This window comes from Mustela nivalis, assembly GCF_964662115.1.
Source record: "Mustela nivalis genome assembly, chromosome: 1".
In the NCBI taxonomy this organism is placed as follows: Eukaryota; Metazoa; Chordata; class Mammalia; order Carnivora; family Mustelidae; genus Mustela; species Mustela nivalis.
Window position 1 is genome coordinate 132,604,701 of NC_139020.1, and position 23,680 is coordinate 132,628,380.

At 37.4% G+C, this 23,680-nt stretch overlaps 1 protein-coding gene across 16 annotated transcripts in view; it reads right to left on the bottom strand.

Annotated features, from left to right (window-relative positions):
• The window catches only part of SATB1 (SATB homeobox 1), a 101,586-nt gene that overhangs the window by 50,788 nt on the left and 27,118 nt on the right, over nt 1-23,680 (bottom strand). For all 16 annotated transcript variants that reach the window (XM_082685201.1, XM_082685205.1, XM_082685197.1 and 13 more), the window contains 4 exons: nt 21,900-22,076; nt 21,002-21,128; nt 20,088-20,211; nt 1,074-1,185 (listed from right to left, as the gene is read on the bottom strand). In XM_082685201.1, the coding sequence (XP_082541327.1) occupies nt 1,074-1,185; nt 20,088-20,211; nt 21,002-21,128; nt 21,900-22,076 (540 nt within the window). The remainder of the gene's footprint in view (nt 1-1,073; nt 1,186-20,087; nt 20,212-21,001; nt 21,129-21,899; nt 22,077-23,680) is intronic.

Below are 23,680 nucleotides of genomic sequence, written 5' to 3' on the forward strand. Positions count from 1 at the left end.
GCAATTATTCCAAAAATGATGCATTGTCTTCATTACAGCTCTAAGCTATAAAAGGCAAAGAATCTGTTTTGGTAGATGGATGGCTTTGCTTCAAATATTAAAAGCTAAAACATGCTCAAAATTCAGGTTCTCTTGTTTCTTAAAATCTTTAGGAGAAGTCATTCTTGTTATTATTAAATGGATGCAATGGAAGGAAAGAGAAACAGATTTAAAACAGGGCACAATGCTATGCATATTAAACATACCATTCCTATATTATTGGGAAGGTACAAGTACATGAAAGAAAACATTAATAGAAATTAAAACATTAACCTTGATCACAGTGTTTGGTTTTGTAACACTAGCAAACTCAAGAGGGAGAAAACATCATAACCTCAATGCTCGGGCTCAACACACAACTTTTATCTGCCGTTTTTGTTATACTGCCACTAATTTTTAACGCATTTACTGCATAACGCATAGTGATCTGAAGTTACATGTGAAGATGGACAGCCATACTAGAATTAAAAGTTGAAAAATGGTGTCATGAGGACTCCGGTATGGACGGTAAAGCAGTGTGCTCACTGAAGTGCCTATCTAGAGGGGCAGGCGACGAGACCTATAAAAATCACTTGATCTCAAAAAAAAAAAAAAAAAAATCACTTGATCTCAATTGTGGAAACTATAAATACAATTTAATTTCCTTAAAAATTGGGTGTAAAAATAGGCACTTTCTCTCAAACAAAAACAAAACACATAAAAGCATGATTTATCTCTGAGAGAAATCACAGCTAATATTAGTTATTCAAGGCCTGGTTAGGTCTTCACTGAGATGTTAAAAAATGACAGCTTCCCTCCTCCCGCCTCGATTTCCTGCATGTCTGACAACCAAGTCAGTTTGGCTGATTTAAACACAAACATTTATTGAATTTAATTATCTCATTATACTCATACCCACTCCCCACCCTCAAAGAAACATTCTAAATTGATCTCTAATTGGGCAATCACAAGACCTGGCTTTAGATGTGACTTTGATAAACCCTCAAATGACACATAATGGTATGTAGCCACCACTGCAACAGTTTTTTGCTTACCCATCATATCTTTTGTCTTCTTGAAATGTTTGTACCACCTTCCAAATTCTTGACATTTTGCTGCTGAGACATTTGCATAGTAAGTGCTGTTCACAATGGAAGAAATCATACTCTGCATGAAGAGGGGGGGAAACATTTGTAATACATATCGGCACAAGATGGAACACAAAAATGATTCCAATTGTATAAATGGGATTTTTTTTTTTTTTTAATTAACTGAGTACCAGTACATTTCTGTTTTGCACTTTGGCCTAAAGCCTCGGCTTCTTAAAATTCATTAAGTAGTGTCTCAAATGCTTATTTATGTACAAAGCAAAAGTCCACTGAGACCAGTATAAAGCTATCAAACCAACAGACTTTGCTCTAGTATTTATGGAACTTCTATCAATGTCATCTATTCTTAGGCTGACAAACCTTCACTGATCCCAATAAATCCAAGTACGTGAAGATGATTTTGATTGTAATTCATAAACACTACTTTGAAGTTAAGAGACTGTACTCCACACCCTTGCTATTCAAAGTATGGCCCAGAGACCACCAATTTTGGCATCACCTGGAAGTCTAGTAGAAATGCCTAATTTGGGGGGCGCTTGGGTGCCTTAGTTGGGTAAGTGTCTACCTTCAGCTAAGGTCATGATCTCAGGGTCCTGGGATGGAGCCCTGCATCAGGGTCCCTGCTCAGCAGGAGGGCTTCTTCTCCCTCTCCCTCTGCCCCCAATCCACCTTGCTAAATAAAGTCTTAAAAAAAAAAAAAAGAATGCATAATTTGGGGCCCTACAGTTTAGCAAGATCCCCAGGGGATCTGAGTGCGCATAAAGTTTGGGAAACACCATTTGTACTTTCTACTCCAATTAGCACTCTTTAAAGGTTAACTGACCACATTTAAGAAAAAAAAAACTATTCACAGAGATCCTCATTCAGAGAAAGAAACATTCTACAATCTTACTGCTAGCTTCAAGTACAGTAAAGCCAAGTTCTGCATTTCAAACTAACCATAAAATTTAAAAATATACACATTTCATGCTTACTAATTCTCAAAGATACCACAGAAAAGAAAATGACCTATTTTGTCATTTGTCTTCACTCCGCTTTTAACAAAAATCCTGAAAACAAAGTCAACAGTTTAACATATAAAAACAAAGACAGGAATGAAAATAATTTGGGAGTTCTTTTTTTTAAATTTTTAATTTATTTTCAACAAACAAAAATGTTTTCTTCCCAGCAAATTTTGGTTATGGTAATTTCAGTAACTTAACTCATTGTTATTTTTAATCCTAATGCCCATTTACCTAGTAGCGGTTCAACTAATTTCCAAATGCATTTTAGGAATAATTAGACTTGCACCACCCACCCGCCCCCCACTCATCTGTATAGAAACGTGAGAACTCACATTTCAGACTTCAGTTGGTCTATGGTAAAATAGTTTACAGAATGCAGCATTGTTTGGGAGGCAGGGAACAACCAGAAAAGCCAGTTTGGGGACAAAAGTATTTTTGTATCATTATCTTCTTTAAGCTACTTCTAATTTAAAGTTCTTTTGGTTATTTTTGATTCTCCTGACATCCAATATCAGTGTTAATTTTGTAACATGAACGTATTCCTGTAATATGTAACTCTTGGGGATCTTTGAAGAATTTCCAGTGAAGGATAAGCCAGAGTCATATTATTTTTTTTTAAAGATTTTATTTATTTATTGGCAGACACAGATCACAAGTAGGCAGAGAGGCAGGCAGAGAGGAGGAAGCAGGTTCCCCGCTGAGCAGAGAGCCCAATGTGGGGCTCGATCCCAGGACCCTGGGATCATGACCTGAGCCGAAGGCAGAGGCATTAACCCACTGAGCTACCCAGGCGCCCGCAGAGTCATATTATTTACATAAAACATGGCCATCATTCCTACGAGGCACCGGGATTTTTTTTTTTTTTTGGACACTTTCTATTTTATAGTCATTTTCACATTTTTATCTCTAAAAAGACATTCTTAATGTGCTCGCGGTTCTCTGCCATTAATCCAGTGGCCTGCAATTTTACTAAGAGCCTCCCTCAGTCCAGAGTACAAAAAGATACTTAGCAAGGTTGCCAAAACCAGAGCCAGAAGATTACCTGATCCAGTTAACAATCCGTCAGCTTCAATCACACTTACTCTACTGTAATAACGGATCGATACAGTCAGACAGTAATAAAACTACCGAGACCGCTGATGGATAATGGTGATTCTGCAAATGGGTGACAGTTGATGTTCTTCCATTTTGATCCAATTTTTAAAAAATTATTACTCTTATTCCTAGACATTCTGGCAGTTTCTTAAATGTCAATATAATAGTACAGACAAGTTTTATTAGTAGTTTAGCTCTTAGTTTTCAAAAATGTACAGGAATTACCTAAATTCTGCCGAGGTTTCTGATAGACATTGTCTGTTTCAGTTTGCCAATAGTTCTGTATATGAAATTTGCTCTTTGCCGCACACCTACTAAGTGCCCGACTGGTACTGGGGATACAAAGGCAGATTGAGACACAGCCCCCGCCTGTAAGAAGTCTACCATCTGTTAGGGAGACAGATACATCAACAGATCACTTCAATTTCATGTGATTTAGGAGACTAACAGTGGAAAATACATAGGGGGACAAAAGGAAGAATACGTGGTATGTGTAAAATCAATCCATCTGAAATATTTTTATGACTTTGGAGCCCATATGTAATAGTGCTATGTGGTTCATTATTATCCATATGTGGAAAATAATACCCATATGTGCCCGATCATCAAAGCTTCCTTCTACCCTTGTTTAACCCTAACTTGGAAGGCTCTGTCCTTAAGTGACTTTCTGGATGCTTTCTACTCTGTCAAGTGCTGTGTGCTTAAGAAACTCTGATTAATGTAAATATTAGCCCAAGCAAGACGTAAATCAAAAGGCTAATCCACCAGTTGTGACACAGGCCAATGCCACTATTTAAATTCTCTGACTTTCTGTACTTTCAGGGGACTGGGAAAGAGTCCATAGTTCAGGTAACATGGGGTAACCTCTATTTTTATTGGAACAATATGCAGTAAACTGTACAACTAACCTACTCAAGTGGCCACTGCATGAGGACTTTTTTTTTTTTCCTAGCAGTAAAGTCCCTATTGGAGACTCAGGTGTGGCATCTGCCTAGCCTATGAGTTTCAAGGGCAAGAAGGAGAGACTTCAGAAAGTTGAGGGGCACATGGCATATGAAAGATCGTATTCGGTACTGGTTCTTAAATTTGGAAAATCATAAAGAAACACCTATTATTTGGATAACACAAATAACAAAATCAAGGGGGGGTACTATTTTTCCCAGAGGATGGGGACAGGCAGTGCAGTAGGCAGACCCAGACCAAGATCCATGTTTATAGGATTCTTACATCAATCAAAAAAGACTCTGGTTCAAACAGATCACACTAAGCTGTGAGTTTATGCAGCTATAGGGCTCCATATTCTTTTCCCAAATGTCTGGCATCTACTAAACACACACTAAATATTCATTTGATGAAAGAGGAGAGCTATATCTGCATTTAAGTCGAAAATGTGTAGCACACTGGCAGTGTGACCTTGTTCAAGGTACTGACCCTCATTTTATCATAATCCCCTTTACTAAATGGGAGTCATAGCAGCACTCACTTCATATGGTTGTTCTGAGAATCCTTTCCATTTTAGGCATTTTTTTTCATTCATTCAGTAGATACCTACTGAACTCCTACTATGTACTAAGCACTAGGCAAGTTATTAGAAAAATAATGACCTGAAGAGAGATGCTATCTACACTTACACAGACAATAAATAAAATAGTGAATGTTATGCAATTAGCACAGAGCTGGGAACATACCCGAGTATGGACTTAGGAGATGTTAATTTCTATGACAACCCTCTGTCCTCCTCCTCACTGGCTTTTATTATATGATCACATTTCAGATCAGTCCAAAGACTATGCTTTAAATAACAGAAGAGTATCAGAGAGACTTTTCAAATGATACATTTTAAGTCAAATACATTTTCTTATGAAGAACAGAGAGTATACTAACTAAATTTATTAAGTTATAAGTTAGGTCAAGGGACAATGAGAAAACACCCAAGGAAAAAAGTATTCCCCCCATTTGTTTCAATATTCCAATCTGACAATATCTTATGAGGCTGGCCTACAACCTGGTAGCAGGCCTCAGGAAGACAAACACCACTTCTCTGACTTGGATTTTCGAGCCATGCCCTATCCTCTCTCTGGCTAATAGCAGCTCATCCTTCAGGACGGAGCTAAGGCATCCCCACTTCTGCAAAGCTTTTCCTGATTTGCCCTGGGGTCCATCCAGCATGTAACACCTTCCTAGCACTTTTCTTGCTGCTGTGAGTCTTGGGGCTTATCCCTGAAAGGCCTGGACTCACCGCAAGGCTGGGTACGTATTAGGTGATCAAGCAAAGGTTTAAAGGTCACTGAAATTAGTCATTACTGCAGGCTACCAGAAAATTCTTTTTTTTTTTTGGGTCCCTAAAGGTGAAAGGCAATGGCCGCTTGTCACATGAATCTTTTAAATGCATCACTTTTAGCTGTCATGATAGAACTCATAGTTGAAAGAAACTTTGTTCATTAATTTGCAAGAGATCCCTTCCCAGGTTTTTCAAAATACATCCACACAGATGTCTCGGAAGTCGCAGAGCTCGGTGGTTGTGTTATTCCAGTTCTCTCTCTCTCTCTCTCCGTGTCTATTTATACAAGCTCTCCAAAGCACTTTGAAAAAGGCACAACTTGTCTCCCAAGGTTTCCTATTCAGTGGCCGGTCGACGTAAAATGTCAGCGTCAAGGGAAGGAAATTATCAGGCTGACAGACTTGGTCCACTCAAATCCCGGGCTCAAATGCTACACAGGACACCAACCAATGAATAGGCCCACCGCTTCCAGGCCTGGGAAACGCAATCTGAAAGTTGGCAGACATTGGCTGTGGGTCTCATAACCCCAGTGTGACACAATATTCTCATCCTAGGAGCCAAGTTGTAAGCTTTTCTAAGATCCATAAAGCACATGTCTGCTCCCTATGAAGAGCTTCGGTTCTTTCTGAGAGCCTGCTGAAGTTCGGATCTGAAAGAATGCCATCTTCACAGAAACCCCAGTACTCTAGAATGATACCATCTGCCACAGGCTGAGCTTCCTTTTCAGCCAAATACATTATTTATAACCTTTCTAATTGTGAAAAGGTAAGGGTGGAATTTTTCTAAAGCCTGACTTAGATATAGTTAGAACATTCTGAACCTTTGCTCTCAAATACTGCAGGTCTCCAAATGTGAAAAAACAAAACCACAAAAAACCCATCAGGAATTGGTTGAGGTCATATCCTTTTTCAAGATATTATATATTCTTTCAAACCCCTACTAGAATATCACTACGCTGTAAGGATATACTTAGAACACATTTAGAAACTGGAGGAAGACTGTTTTATTTTTCTACTTGGTCATCCTAGTAGCCAATGAAGAGGTTTAGGGAGAGGGGAGGCCTTCTGGGGAGGATAAAAAAGGTTTAGCAGTTGGGGAAAGGCAGTGATCTGATTACCCTTAAAATTGCTTTGTTGTGCCTTTAACAACAACAAAAAAAACCCACCCCAAAACAATGCTAATCAGGTTATTCAATCATTTAAACCAAAACTGTTCATGCTTTTCTGCCAAATCAACCAACCACAGCAAAATCTGTTATCTCTGATTGCTCAGCTTCCAGTCAAAAAACAGTTAACCCCCACTATACCAAAAGTTTTCCAAAATACCCTCCCAGCTCTGCACGCTCATGGAGAATAAAGAGAAAGCCATGTCATCTTTAAAGGGTAATTGAAGTGCCTGTACCATATTTGCATATTACAATATACTCTAATAAACTAAACAGCCTGTCCCGGAAGCCAGCAGCTCCCTAGCATTTCATCTGCTCTCCATACTGACTTTCTGTGCACTATATATATATTTTTTAAACAGGACTGGGATATCGTGAGCAAAACTTAGTAAAGACTTGCTGACGGTTTCCCTGAGGTGGGAGGAGGCAGCAAGAGATCTACAAAATGGTGGCTCACCCATGTTTAAAGCTTTCAGGCTCCATCAGCAGAGAGGGCAAAGGCTACAACATCTTATTTACACAATTATCTAAATACGATTAAACAGCTGATGGACAAATATTAAACTGGAAAATGTATAGTCATTTCAGCTTAATGTAATCCTCTTTCTGTAAACACCCAGGATGATTTTTTTCAACCAGAACAGTCCTGACATCTCATAAGCCTAAGGGTGAATAGCAAGAGATTGTTTTTGATAGTTATAAATATTCAAAAGACATGCAGACCATCTGCTTTCATAATACAGGTAAAGCAAGACTGAAATGGTGACTGCTGTATAAAAATGATTCTTTTAACAAAGTCTTCCTCTCCTCGAAAACTATAAAGACAGATGTCAAAAACTGTTTACACAGAGCAATCAGGAGCGTGCAAAATGTAATATTCCTTTTACACACAGTGCTTGCTAAAGAGATTTTTTTTTCTTTTTCTTCCCATCTGTGTGTTGCAACACATTTCTACAAGTTAAAAACATTTTTTTCAAACAGAGATCTCATGAATACCCAAAAACATGCTATCTGGTTTCTGAATGCTAATTAATTTCAACTAAGGAATCTGAATATCTTTTTCTGTAGGAAGGAATGTATGTTTTGAATTGGAATACTCCAGAGACAGCAAGGGAAATAATCTCGCTCAGGTTTAATTCTATAAGGCGATTTTCATGGTTCTACCTTGTCTGTAATATATATCTGCTATGTCCACATTTTAAATGAAAGCACATTACTGCTAATGTCTTTGGCATAAAGTCTAAAATAATTGTTTTCTGAAATAAATGCCCGCACATGTGAAATGTACATACAGAAACCTTTAACTTCTCAGTTGATGTAGAGTGATGCATAAAACCCTACAGTTAATTTTCAGGACTGGAGCACTAATCTTGACAGTAACCTTTTTATATATTGTATTAATGGCACAGAGGCATTAAGCACCTTTTTATAATTTTCAATAAAATGAGCATTTACTGAACAATCTGTCAAACTGCTGGCTCCCTATTCTTTTACATTTTTATTTTTCGAGAAGTGTAACTTCATAGACTCTGATGTCCCTCTTCTTTCCCCATGCCCTGTCTGTCTACGGCCTGAATTTCCACAGCAGTTTTTCATATGCGTGTGAAAAGCTCAAAGGTCAAACTTTAATTTTGGATCAAATGGAATCAACTCCACATTCAAGTACAATTTTAAAAGGGATTCTCAGCAAATGAATTTTTCCTTTGATCCCAAAGGATATCAAGTAACAAATACACTCTACGAAAAGGCATCACATGAGACGGTGACATGGAGGGAATTTGCTGCAAATTAACAGGTAGTCCCCATCTGGTATTTGGGGGTGGGAAGGAAGGGAAATGGGTTTCAATTTATGAGAAGCAAATGGCAGGATTTCTAAGTGTAATATTCTGTTTGTGCGTGTTAGCTTATGTTCCCCCAAATCTTTCCCTCTGGATCCTCTACTGCTTTCTAAGCCATTCTCTTGGGAGATACAACTGGGGCATATTCCGAATCTCCATTTGTTGAGAAGAGACTAATCACTTATAAATTTTACTTAAACTCCAGTTGTCATAGTTATGGCTCTTCCCATCTTGATCAATCCCAGTGCCTGAAAAATGGCATTTTCGCAGAAAGTAACCCTTGAGTATCATGCTAAAAACAGAATCTCAGAACAAAGCTCCAAAAGAATACAAAAGGAAGCACAAAGAGAACACATCTAAATCTGTTTTGATGGTCTTACTACATTTCCTAAAGATGAAAGTGTGATCATTGCAAAACACAGAAATTTTATTTTTTAAATACCCAATTCAGGTGTCTGGGTGGTTCAGGTGGTTAAGCGACTGCCTTAGCTCAGGCCATGATCCTGGAGTCCTCGGACTGAGTCCTGCATCAGGCTCTCTGCTGAACAGGAGTCTGATTCTCCCTCTGACCCTCCCCTTCTTAGGCTCTGTCATTCTCTCTCTCTCAAATAAATAAAATCTTAAAATAAATAAATGAACGAATGAATGAATAAGTACCCAATTCATAATTTTTAAAGAAAATGTTGGTTCACAATTCATATGGCTTTTCCACATAATTAAAGTAATTTTACATAAGGCCCAGATAATATCCTTTGATCAGATTCTCTACTCTTTTTGTATAAGTACCTATTCTAGATCTTTCTTACCATACCTAAACCTTCTTATTTGAATTAATCAAATATGTTAATAAAGTGTTTAAATTAGAAAATATTTGTTAAAATATGTATTTCTACTAAGGGCACATAATATTTCAAATTAACTGCACACAGAGGCTTACATTTGTTCATCTGCAATAGGCAGGGGATTGAACCAGATAATCTTCAAGGTCCCTTCTAACCTTCAGGGTCCCTTCTAGCCTTCAGAGTCTATGAAATCTAAAGGTATTCTCAAACAGAGGGCCTACAAGGGTCTTCCTCAATGACTTAAGAACATTCACTTGGAAGACACATCATCCATTTGTACACTCACTGCAAATATTCCAACCACACTTTTATTATTATTAGGAAGGTTAAAGTATTCACCCCCACCACCGTATTTTGCTCATGATTATTAAAAATACACCCATCGTTACTAAACATGATACTACTCCAAATTGAATTTTTGGAAGTTTTTCATTCAATTAATCTAAATCCAGTGACTTTTATTTTACAGCAAAAATTGTTTCCTAAGATTCTAAATTTTAGGTGCTCTGTACCAACTTGTAAATTTGGGGGAATGCTTGCTTATTCTTTCTCTGATGGTCCTTGTGTACTTAAATCTCCCATCCCCTATGAAGATTAAAATTTCTAGTATCTGCATTTAAAATAGCAGGAAAAAAAATACCTAATTTGTGTTCGGTTCTAGGGGTCCTCCATAAAGTATTTTGAAAACCGTTAAGCCACAGAATAAAAGGGCTAAAGTAGTTTGATTCCATTTTTTTTTTTTTTTTAAATAAACATAGTTGATCCTTATACGACATAGGTCTGAACTGCCCGGGTCCACTTATATGCAGTTGCTTCTTGTTGTTGTTTTTTTTCACAGTACTGTATTTTCTATTTTCACTTATGATTTTCTTAACATTTTCTTTTTTCTAGCTTACTTCATTACAAGAATACAGTATAGAATACACATAACATACAAAATGTGTGTTGTTTATGTTATCCGTAAGGCTTCTGGTCAACAGTAGGCTCTCAGTAGTTAAGCTTCTGAGAAGTCAAAATTTCTATGTGGATTTTCAACTGTGCAGGGGTCAGTGTCCCTAACCTCATGCTGTTCAAAGGTCAACTGTAGTAGAATTGGGCTCTGTAACTCTTTACAGATTATATATTTCTTTCTGCATTCCTTCTTCATATGAACGCTATTAAGATTTTAAGCCATGTTGCCTGAAACTTGGGGAGAAAAGATGGTCCAGCTTTTAGCTTTTTATGGAACCACAAAACTCTCTTTGGGAATCTCATGAAACCTTTGAAAGGTCTCACCACATATATTCTCCAAAGTAACTTTTAACTTCTAGGTCAGTACAAACCCCCAGAAGCCCATTACAGGGTCCATGGATCCCCTCAGATCTGAACCAAGATTTCCCAGAAGGCTAAAGGCTAACTCATGTCCTTGATTTCTGTGTTTTATTAGTTACTGTTGTTAACCAAGCTTGATAAATACAAACCAATGTCACGTCGGCATTAGGTCACAAAGAAAAATCAAATTAATCTGTCTTATCTTTATCAATAATATGAAAATGCTTCAGTTTTGGAAACTGCCATATACTGGTAATCACCTCTTTAGGAGTTATAGTAAAATGGTAAAAATGTGTTGCATAGGTTGGACATCAAGAGATAGGTGCTCCTGGCTGAGCTGGTGCTCATGCAGAAGAGTGGACAGACCGAGTCCCTGAGGCCCATTCTGGAATGGCTGAACAGTTATCTACACTTGCAGCTCTCCCCTCAATTCAGGTGATTCTGAACCTTTATACAGCGGACTTTTTCACATAATGTGTTATAGCTCTAAACGGAGTCTCCAGTGCCAAATGTGGACTTTAGAACATCAATTGAGGAATAGACACTGAGCCCAATCAGGGTGGTACCATTAGCATTTCTATGGCCGGCAGCAGCGGCATCTTTGTATATAAATCATTTGACTCTGCTTTTGAAATTTTCCTTCTTTATATATTTTTAAATATGAGAGATGGACAAATGGAACTAACAGTAAAAAAAGCATGGATCTCAAATACGACACAACTGAGCCAAAATGAAAAGTATTAGCCATGCTGAAATACATGTTCAATTATGGAAGAAAAATTTTAAACATGCACATAAATATATTGTTAAAGATTGTGCTTAATAGTGACATATAATTAGGTCTTTTACAGCATTTTTTACATCTCTGGGTCCCAGTACCTCTAAAACCACTGTTCTGCTTACAAACATGTAAATTTCTAGATATATTCAAGAACATCACAACATGAGCAAGAAGTCGAGACAGCTTGGGATAACAGGTTTACTTAGAGAAAAATTCAGAGGTAATTTGCTCTTGGTTAGATAAATTAAAAATTCGGAATAAAGTGAAATAGAAAAAACACTTTGTACAGTAGGATACTATAGATCTGAGTATAAAATGCAACTAATAAAACTACTAACATAGTTTATTGGTGCATGAAATGAATATGGTGAAAATCCTATGAGGCTACGTCAGCTGCACAGATACTCCTGAGATCCTACTGTGTGCAAGGACTTACAACTGTGATGATGAATCAAACATAGTCCCTTTGTGACTGTTAATCACAATGTAAGCCGAGCCTAGTTCATCTGCACATACTTTCATAACACGGTAGAAAGTACTATGATGGGTGCACAAAGGCAGGGTGGATGGATCCCTGAGTGCAGGGAGTGGAGATGACAGGAATTCAAGAAAAGGACACCAGACAAAACTCCCACCTAGATGACAGTACCCCTAGGCATCTTTAACCTCTCTGGACATTTTCTCATCTAGGGTACCTTATTTGCTTAACTTACAAATGGGTAAAGTGCAAAGTTTAGGGGTGCCTGGGTGGCTCAATCAGTTAAGCATCTGCCTTTGGCTCAGGTCATGATCCCAACCTAGGGTTGAGTCACATATGGGGCTCCCTGGTCAGCAGGGAGTCTGCATCTACCTCTCCCCGCCAACTCATATTCTCTCTCGTTCTCATTTTCTCTTGCAAAAATTAAAAAAAAAAAAAAAAATCTTGAAAAAAAAAAATAAAGTGCAAAGTTTAGCCTTCCCCCACTTCCATCTTAAAACACAGGGTAACTTTATAATGATACAACGGATGATGCTAAAAGTGTCCCTCACAGGTGAGAATGGATTATAACACAGTCCTTGGATTCTTCTACAAATGAAAAGTTCTTGGTTGTTTCCATATAAAGTGAATTTTGCATCAAAATCTTCTATGGAGCAGCAGTGCCTTAGACTATGCAGCACTCTCAAGGGAAATTTCAACCTCTCAATTCCCACACTGCAGAAAAACAGCACAAGTTACTGTACACTTTAGAACTGAACACTGTTGTAAATGTGTAACATGTATTAATTCACGTAATTGTCATAACAATCCTGAAAAAGTGGTAATATTATCTTCCTACTATATAGATGAGGGAATTGAGGCATGGAGAGTCACTTTGGAGCTTCCAGAGCTGGTAATGGGACAGCTCACATTCTTGACTTCTAGATATTGAATGCGATCAGCCCACTACTGAAGGTGATGGCAAAGAGTAATGACACACAAAGACTCCCGTAAAAAGTGACAGAATGAAGTTGCGGAAGAAATATATCTCTTCAAGAAACAGTTCCATTAAGAAATAAAAAAAAAAAACAAAATCAAGCTCTGTCATGTGTTAACATCAGCCAGCAGTTTCAATATCTCTCTGGAAATCCTATTGTTACGTTTCACAAAGTCAGTACTTGTTTCAGGTAGCTCCACGTTTTTTTAATTGCCTGGGAACAAATGCTGGATTGGTGGTAGAAAAGGATAAGCCTAGGAGAATCAGTGGTACCCAGGAATGAAATCTCCTGACTTCTCAATCAGGTAAGAATGTGATCTCAAATGATGCTACCAAAGCGTTAATCTCTTCTTAACTTTCAACCTATCCTCTGGTTTGCATCTTTAATCCCTTTGAGTAAACTAAATTAGATTAGCATTTTTATGGGGAAATATTGCAATAAAAGATAATATTTTTTTTTAAAGAAGAGAGAAAAAGACGATGGCTAAAAAGGATAGTTTTAGTGTAAAATTGAAAGGGGAAAAAAAAAAGACTACTGAGGTTAGTCCACTACCTTTTCCACAATGAGGAATTCTGCAACCTTTTGAACTGTCCACGATGAAACTCCAGCACCCCATAATAATACAGTATATGAGAACACAATACAATCTTACATTTCTGAAGCGCCCTTCATGCAAGCATCCCAGGGTGCTTTACAATCATTATGAGTTAAAATTAAAACTGAAGCACATACAATTCCTAATAGAATCATTTTAAAAATGCTAAACAGAACAAATAACTTTTAAGTCTAGATTTAAAAGTCCCAACAGCCAGAGCGTTCCTTACTTCAATTGGCAATGAGCTGCAAAGCCGGGCTGAGGCTCTCTCCTGTTATGTTAAAGGCTCTCTTATGTTTTTTATACTCGGAGCACGTTATGATCAAGCAGTTTCCAATGAAACAGGAAAAAAATTGGGTGCGTGTATCTGTTTGTTTTGATTATTCTGAATTTAAGGTCTTTTGTTTATTTGTTTACGAGTCTGTTTGGCCCAATCTGACATGAAATAAAGCAGGTTTAAAAAGCAAATCCAGATAGAGTCTAACCTGAAATTTAAATAGAAATTATTAAAAAAAAAAAAAAAAAAAAGACACTCCAAAAGCACTCTAAAACTAGCTCTGTTTTAGCAAGAAAATCAGATTGATTAGCATGATTTGGTTAACTTTTAAAAAAAAAAACAATTAGAAAATAGCATTTAGTAGTCTTTCTCCAGGCCACGTCTACTCTTAAACCTTGGCAGAATTTATTATTCTGCAAATCAGAAAGAAAGAGGGGAAATGCTCGCATGATATGGTAATTTTCCTTGCATTAGTGATTTTGAGGTCAAAGGAAACCTGTTCAGATCTAAAACAAAGCACAGGTAAAAATCTATTAAGTGAAAATGAAGTACTTACACGTTGTTAAGCACTCTCTAAATTGGCATGGCTTAAACTCTTTTATGTTTTACTATTGTGAAAAGATAGTAGCTATAAAATATTTGAGATCAATCCATTTTAACTTAGATGCTTTATTAAGTTTGGCTTTTTTGATGAATATATCTGAAAGGTTACGGAGAACTCACATCAAGCTACAGTAAAATCCTTATGTATCTAAATCAGCTAAAAATGAGCCTGATAAATGAGATTCAAAAAAAAGGAAAACTTGCAATTTGGAGCACATTTTTATTCTTCTATTGTAGATTATATATATTATAATATTAACACAAAGCAGATAACTCACTAAGTTGAAAGAGAATGAAGTATAACTGGTTCAAAAAAGGAGGCAGGAAATATTATCAGCAATTCATACCACTACCCATGTAAGACTGGTTTAGCATTTCTTCTATGGATCTCACCATGAATACAATTGCTGAAAATGGTAGTAAAATCCCATCAGTATCAAGTACTTCAGTGCCTGGCAAAGCAATGATCTTAACCTTGGATTCCCATGGTCAGTAGGGTAAGGGCTGGGAAAAGTTTTGTAATTTAAAAAAGGATACATATTTAACAACAAGATTTATGGATTACATCAGGAAGGGGCAAGTACAAAATCCTACAAGCACATCTCAAACAGGAAAAGCTCTATTTTTAAATGGAACTGGCCAGTTATATCCTCATCCATCAGAGCAAGCCAGTGGCTGAATAAGGTCTATACTCGCAAATAGACCCAAGAAATTCAACTGCCCATTGTTTCCAATGCAAATGCCTAATATTGTCTTGGGGCTCAAAACAAAGTGCTAGGAGATGAAGTATACTTTCTGATCCAGACAGATATGACAGGATGGGGAAGGAAGTGACTGCCACAGTGAGTCTAAACTCATACCTTTTGGAACCTCCCAAATACCAGACTATCCCAGAAATTAGTCCCTGTGGTCCGAACTACCCCTCTCACCTCTAAACTAGGGGCATGAAGTGACGGTATTTTCAAAGCAAGTCATTGTACAAACAACAGAATCAAACCCCAAATGCTAAAGAAAAATTTCAGCAGTGAGAATAAATGCAATCGGAAAACTGTAAGTAGTTATCACTACTTCCGGGAAAAGGAAGTATTTTATAAAACACATCAAATTACTTTGAGAAAGCCTTAAAAAAAAAAAAAAAAGTCCTTCATCTGGATGTGACCAAGCTCACAGGCTCTGGGCATGAATTCTCACCCCTCTGCTTTACCAGCTGTGTAACTACAAGGCTTTTTTAAACACATTATGCCTCAGGTTTCCTCAACCTAGAAGTGGATACAAACTATATACTGCTTCCGGTGATAAATTTGCCCATGATACATCAGAAGCACTAAATAAAAATTATTATTATTTCAACTATTAAAGTATAACATGCTTAATACTATGTAGGAAATAGGATGCCTGTCACATAGCAGACTGTCAATACATATTTTTGAATGAGTAAGTATGTGAATATGTGAATAAATCTCATAGGGTTAGACTCTCACATGAAATACAATATATGAATATTGATGATGGATATTCTCGAGAGAAGTGATTACTAATGTTTATTTAAAAATTTTCAGAAATGTTATTTCAGTCTAAAAAATTATGAAACAATAATGCAAAGTGCAGTTTAAAAAACATATATTTATAGCATAACTGGGTAGGGATTTTTAAATTGTTGCTCTGGTGTTATGCATCATATAGACTTCAGATCAACTGAGCACAGGGTTTATTAAATGTCTACGGCAAGGACTGTCAAGTTTCATAGAATCAGCATGGTTAAATGGTAAGCTTCAGGAGGGCAGGGAGGTTTACCTGTTTGGCCAATACCTAATACAAAGTCTGACATATATTATATCCTTAGATGCTGTCAGGAAAAGGAAAAGGAAAAATGATTTTATTCAGTGTGACTTCTAAATGGAATGTTCAAACCTTAATATATTTTATATATATTTTGCTGCTTGAAAATAAAAACAATTCTCACTTACTTCATGTGGAGCTTGGGACTGGAGCTACTTTTCTCCAGGTGAGAAAGGAAATAGAAAGTGACCCAGTGCCTTAACAAAGGTGTGCGTGTGTGTGCGTGTGTGGTGGGGAGAGGGGTGGGGAAAATGTACATAGCAGATTAAAATTTCTCAGGAATATCTGACCTAAACATTTTTAGATGAAAGACATCAGGCTGGGAGAAGTAATAACTGACCTTTTACTTATGATACTTTCAACAAAATGAACTTAGTCTTGTGATTGCATATATATATATATATATATATATATATATATATATATTCACTTCTTAAGCTCAGTCTTTAAAATACACGCAAAACTAAAATGAAAAAGAAATGCTTTATGGTAAATCAAAAAATCATTTGCCTCCCGAATCCATACTCTCAATGTCCTCATGACCACAGGGTTTCTTGACCCCAAGCCAGGTTTATTCTCTCCTCCTTACTTGCAGTTCAAAATACAATGCCCACCTTATCCAACCACATCCACTGAAAAAAGTAAGAGTAACAAGAGAGTGACCAACTTCAGATCCATAAGGAGCTATTTGTGTCTTAGCAGGTTTTTACAAAAATAAACACGTGGTATGAAAACGTAACAGATAGATGTCAATCTATTGGGGCAGATTTAGGACTTAGGAAAGCAGTAACAGAAATAACGATATAGTTATAAGTCACATGTACCCTAATGGAGTTCCTGCATCTGGAGAAAACCTTGCAAATATTATCAGACAGAATGTCTGATAATTATGGCAAGTATTCATTTTAAAATCAAGACACTCTAAAATTTTTCATTGGGAAAGGACTTTTAGGTCAGTCACTGACCAGCATTTTGACTTTAATCTCCAAAGCCACTGGCTCCTTCATCTGTCCAACGAGGAGTCTGGGTAGGATACAGCTCAGTTCTAAGATTCCAAGGTCATCTGCCCTGCAAATGTGGGCAATCCTTCTAAAAGCACCGGAGGCTGGGCTTGTCACATACCAAGGCACATGCATGATGGATTCCCACTGGAATTCTCTCCCAGCCTCTACTCTGTAAAGGGAGCTAACCTGAGATCTGCAGGGTGGACATTCTGCTCAGCTTAACAGTAAGGGCCCCGATAGCCCTATGTGCTGCTGAGGTGTCTTATCCTATTTAAAAAAACTCTTATGTGTAGCAAAATGTGGGTGCTAGATTGTATGTTCAAAATTCGCAAATGAATAAATCAAAACTCCACAGGGGAGTAAAACAAGTCTTAAGAGTTAGCATTTCTTGATGGTACGTTCCGTTTTGTATAAGACTGAGGCAATATTTTTTTCCTAGGCATTTTTTCACAATACCATCTTCATCACTATCTCTCAGTCACAGGAGAAAGAAAGAGTAGTTCTGCCAAGCTCAGCATATATTTTGGGCTGAGGTCTTACAGAGCCTGGATTTCTCTTCTTTAAGTAATAACTTACAACATAAAAGAAAATAAAGAAGCGAATGGAAAATAGTTCATTATTAAAACACTCTGCACTGAGTATCAAGATTCATGAACCCATTCTAGAGAAAAAAAGATGACACAGCAGAGTATAAATAAAATAGCGTACTCATTTAAAAGAACAGGTTGCAGTTTTTTTCATAATATTAAACACTAAATTAATTTCAAATATTTGTTGCTGCTGGTAAACTCCTTGTAGTTTTTTCAAAAGGTATTTTTTAAAGAAAGGACAACTGTAATTATAACCGATGTTGAAGTCCCAGCCTAGTTCCATTGCTCAACAATTACCACAGGGTCTCGGCTACACACAAGACGCACGTTCCTCCAAAGCCCTCTCTACAGAAATTCACCAATGTAGGACTCTAAAACCAAGCCCCGAATTTCATTTTGTCATTCTGTTTAATGTTATAATTGTCTGTATTCAATTCATTTCCCATGATAACATTAAGTAAACTCACAATTATATTTAGAAGCTATAGTGAGGTGGAGTTTACTGGCTGATTTAACAATTAATTCTCATTGCTTCTATCAGTAAATACTTGTACTAGCATCCTCTTCTCCAGCTCACAGTAAATGCCCTAAATCTTTGCCTGAATTTACTTCCAACATCAATGGGACATTTAGCAACATGTACATACATGGCATTCCTATACTGGGTGTTTATGCGTATTTTGACTCTGAGTTTAAAAAAAAAAAAGTTTATTTCTAGGACGTTTCAAATTTTCAAATGCTAGCAACCAACTGACATATTATCTGAAGTTGTCTGCAAAACCCAAAGTCCCAGATGTAAGAGTCACCTGCTTCATTATACTATCCTATTGATTTAACTGTGTTTAATTAATTTAAATTACTTTTATTCGATGGTTATAAATTCACATCCTCTCTACTCCAAGGGTGAGAGAGGGAAGATAGAAGGAAATAAGCTAAAATGACAATTTGTCCTGAATTCCAAGAAACTGACACTTGCAATATAGGAAATACTTTACATATGGCTACAGCCTACCTTAAGAGAATTTAGAGAGCCATAATTGACTATAGCCCTAATTCATTTGGTCTATTCCTACAACTGCTAACAAATATCAAAGGAAAGCTGATGGTCTGTAACCTGAGATGCGTGGAGTTTCCATAGAACAGCAGCACAAAAGCCCACAAAGCTTCCTTCCGAAGGTACTAGTACCCTCTGGAGCCATCACACTGGAAATACATTTTGAGAATATCTCAGTTGCAGAAACATTTATAGCAGAATCATATGGTTCACATTCAAGTGACTGATAGACTAACATTCAGAATTACTTTTTGAACTTGAAAATAAAAGAACAACTTCAAATGGGGTAAAAATCTAGTTAGATCGTACTCGAATTATACTGTATCATGGGATGACCTCACGTTGGGTTTGACACTGAAGGATGGCATTCTAACACAATTATGTAGTGACTACACAAGCAGCCCATTAAGAGCAGGTTCACAGCACCCTTTTTTATGTGAAATCAGCTGAGCATTATCAAAAATCATGTTTGGTTTTAAATTTAGAGACACGGGCAGTCTCTATCTAGAGTTTTAGTTATGCTTCACCAAAATTCATTCTAAAATATCAAGTACAATAATAATAAATCTTTGTCTTGTTTGAAGAGCCTCTGATGATATGACAGGAATCTCAGAGGAGGGGAAAAAAAAAATTCCACCAAAAAGCAAAACAAAAAAAGTAAACCAAACCAATGCCACAAAACTGGTGACAAAATCCCCCAAAATAACTAACTACTCAATCTTTAGTTACAGGGAAGAAACTTCTTATTTTTATAAATACTTAATCTAAATGCTTATCTCCCCCTTTTTGTAATGAACATAATATCCCAAAACTGTCCCCTTATTTTATTCAGGTATCACAGCGGAGGCTTTGTATGAACACTCTCACTGACCTTCCCACACCAAAGGTTCCTGGAAGTTAAACCACCTTTACTCTTTCTTAAATAAGGGCACTCAGGAGAACGTAGCTTCCACGCTCAGAGCACTCAGAAGAGGGATCGAAAAACAAGCTAGCACAGTCTTCTGCTGAGCTGTTTCTCCTTCACTCTTTTCCCCAAGGGAGAAAAAGCGTAAAGACTCTGTTCAGAATAAATCAGGCACACTGTTGAAAGTCACCAGTGGTCAAGACACTGCAATTTTGACAGTCTCGCTTCAGATACCAGTTGCTTTAGACTATGGAGCCCCATCAAACCTCAAATCAGGGCTGCCCAGGACGGCTTATCATTCATTACATGCTATGCTCAGTACCTGTGAGAGGGGGCACTCCTTGGCCAACGAACTCTGATTCATATCTTTCAGTAAGTCCTTCAGAGCATTCCTTACTGTGGTGTGCGACCATTGTTCGGGAGGCAAGTCTTCTAGTTTGGGGCAACTATTTGAGACATAGATTAGAAAGGGGATTATTACAAGATTGCATCCCGCTGCAGAACATTCCTTTAAGACAGACAGATTTCATTTTGCGCATCAAACAGATGCATCTGGAGATTGCTCTCGGTCTCCTGATTGTTCCGATTAGTTAATTACTTTATACAACACATCTGCTGTATCGATGCATGAATTATACATCAGCTGCCTGTGGTGGCTATTTTTTCATGTTACTTCTACCTTCCTGCTCTGATGCGCTTGGGAAGACAATTTAAGGTGTACTGCTTTCTCACGAGCCATCGTGAAAGGCATTAACGTATTAACCGTTTTCCGTTCATGACTCTGTTCATACGAATTAAAATGGTAAAAAAAAATATATAAATAAATAAGATCGCGGGAATAGTGAATAAGGCATTCTTTCACAAAATGTACACAGATGGCACTGTTCATGATATGCAAAAATATTTTTCTCTTAAGTAAACTTTATGTAAAATGCCTTCTTGTAATGCATCATTTAATTGACTAAATATAAAAAGTCTTGTCTTTTGATATCCTGCACAAAACCTACAAATTTGGCGGGGGCGGGGCGGTAAGGGAGCGGGGTGGGGGGAGAGGCTGCTTTTAAATATACATTGAAGTTAGTAAAATTAAGCAGAAGGGATAAAGTAATGAAATCAGTTTGCATTAACCTTTCTGAAACACAAAGTAAATAAAAATCAAAGGCTGACCAGAGATGCTTTATTTCAAAAGATCAGGCACATTGAACGTTCTACCCTAGAACCGCCGTCCCGACTCACCTGTGTAACTGAATTTTCAATGTGACCACATGATACACGTCTTGAAGCATATCTGCTACCGTAGCATCAGGGGCATCTGTCACATAAGACAGTGGAACTGGATTCCACTTTCCAACCTGGATTAGCCCTATTCCAGATAAAGAGAATATGCCACTAAATATTTTACCTTTTAGATAATATTTCAAGGAGAAGGTGGTGGTGGTGGTGTTTTTCATGGCCCCCACCACAAGCAATATTGTAATTTTGTTTGAATGAGTCCCTTCCCTCTAAAAGGCAGGTCAATGAAAATATTCACAGCTTAGCTTTCCAAATTGTGAAATTATGTAAATGACTGTAGGGTTGTTTATTATTTTGGAAATAAAACCCCATCAATAAAACCCATGCATAGGCCACATTTTCCTAACTTACAGGAAGTTCTAATAAGACATAGCTGAACCAGTTCTAAATGGCTTTACGATTTAGATAAGATTCTCTATTGCAATGGGAATCAGCATTGAAAAATACTTTACAGCCCATAAAACCATCAGAAACAGAATAAAAGAAACAGAACTAGATATTCAGTCATAAATGCAAATTGACTCTCAACAGTCCATCTGCTCAAATACGCTCCTCACTTCCTTGTGGGTCCTCAGTGGAGCAGATTATTAAGGTCAATAAGCATACTAATGATTCAGCCGAAGTAATTTAAAAAAAAAAATCCACCTCGACATTCCACACGAGCAAAATGTGTGTTAACTAAACCAAACTGAATTAAGCCAATTTTTTAAACCCACAGTCTATAAGGAACCAATGTAACACACAGGCTACAGTTCTTTGAATAAAAATATTCAGGGCTTTCTCTGCAAAGTAAACAAAGGATGCCAAGCAATTTTTCCAACCCCACGTATGCATTATTTACCTTTGGCCTGGGCAGCAGAGCTATGCGAATAGCCCAGAGACAGCAATGCCATTTCGATCAGCTGGTTGAAAAGCATATCCTTTCTCACCAACACAAATTCCGCATGCTCCTCCTTGCAATCGTATTCAATGGCGTTTTCATAATGTTCCACCACGCAGAAAACTGGTAGCATGGTTCCTATCCAAGAGACGGAGAAAAAGAGATGCAAACCAACAATCTTCAGAAATGCAATCTGGGGGGAGCAAAAACTCGACCATGAAAATAAATCTTCCCAACAGGGAGAGAAGGGGAGACTGTGTTTCCAAGGCAGACAGGGTACAGAAATACAAGCACGCACACACAAACATATACACACTCTTTTATTGTTTAAAGTTGTAAGAGGGATAGTTAAATAGAATGTGAACTTGGTCCTAAGACAACCTGGGCTCTGCTTAAATATCAGCAGTGCATTTTCCAAAATCAACCAATGCAGAATTACCTTTTTGATCAAAATAATAATGCTGACGAGAGAGAAGTGTCTTGTCTGATCTGCTGTGAGTGGTATACAGGGTGCAAATGTAACTCATTATAGTTGTCTTCAGAAGAACCCACCTTCACGCTTCCTACATGCTTTTGTTAACATTAAACTTCTCCTATTTGTGTCCAAATTTTCTCTGACTCTAACATTTTCAGCATTTTCTTCCTTTGTGAAGATCTTTCCTTAACAGTTCCATAAAAGAAACACCAAACTTAAACAAACTGATGTCCAAAATATATGATTTCAATATGTGCACAATGTAAATAAATAAGATTTATTTATTGGCTACTTATTTAATCCACCTGACTAAGAAGATATCACAGCAACCACAGGTCTTGAAAATGAACAATCTTTGTTGCATGTTATGAAAGAGAGAAAAGGAAAGTGGCCTCCGAATGACATATTAGGATAAAGGAATCTGTACAGATCTGATGTGTTCTCTCTTTATTTACTTTAATCCAGCGTAATAACTCAGTAGCCAGATGATTAATAAGCACAGGCCACACCACCGTCAGAAAAGAGGCTTCTAGAAACTGAAATCACGGAATGCTGTAGTACTCAAGGTGTTTATGCAGCGTACTGTCAGACTTCCAGTGATATACGGAAAAGGGTTAAAAGCAGATGCATCTGAACTGTACTGTGGCAAACTGCCAGGAGGGTATCATCTTTAGCATAAATGATGACAAGGGTTACTTTAACAGGGCACCCAGGATCCCCAATTAGTCCTATAACATTAATGCCTCTATAAGGCTCTGCCCTCTGGACGCACAGAATCCTACCAACTTCTAGAGATTTCTAGTGCATACTAACCCGAGCTCAAAATCAGGATTTCCTCCTGACACCAGGGATGCCCTTTAAAAAGGCTCTATTTTCTTGTTTATGCTGAACAAAAGCCGGCAGTAAAGCAGCTACATTTTTTTACACGTGCATCTTCACCAAAGCCTTGGTGAACTGATCACTCGAGATTCTAGCTCTGACAAATAAACCCCTTTAGGTTTACTTAGAAAATCTCACAAACTCATTCGGAGGTACCCAACAGGCTAGGCATGAAAAACAAGCCGCAGAGCTTGCCAATATTGTTGTCATTCATTCATCTGTTTTATACCAGAGAGAGATCCTGTCAGGGATCAGAAGAAGACTTGGGAAGACCACAGCAAAAATAGCAACGAGCAAACTGGTGATTTCTTCCTTGGCGTGAAGGTACTTTGGCAAAATTTCCTAAACAAATAAACAAAAACACCCAACCTCTTTTTCTTAAGTAGGG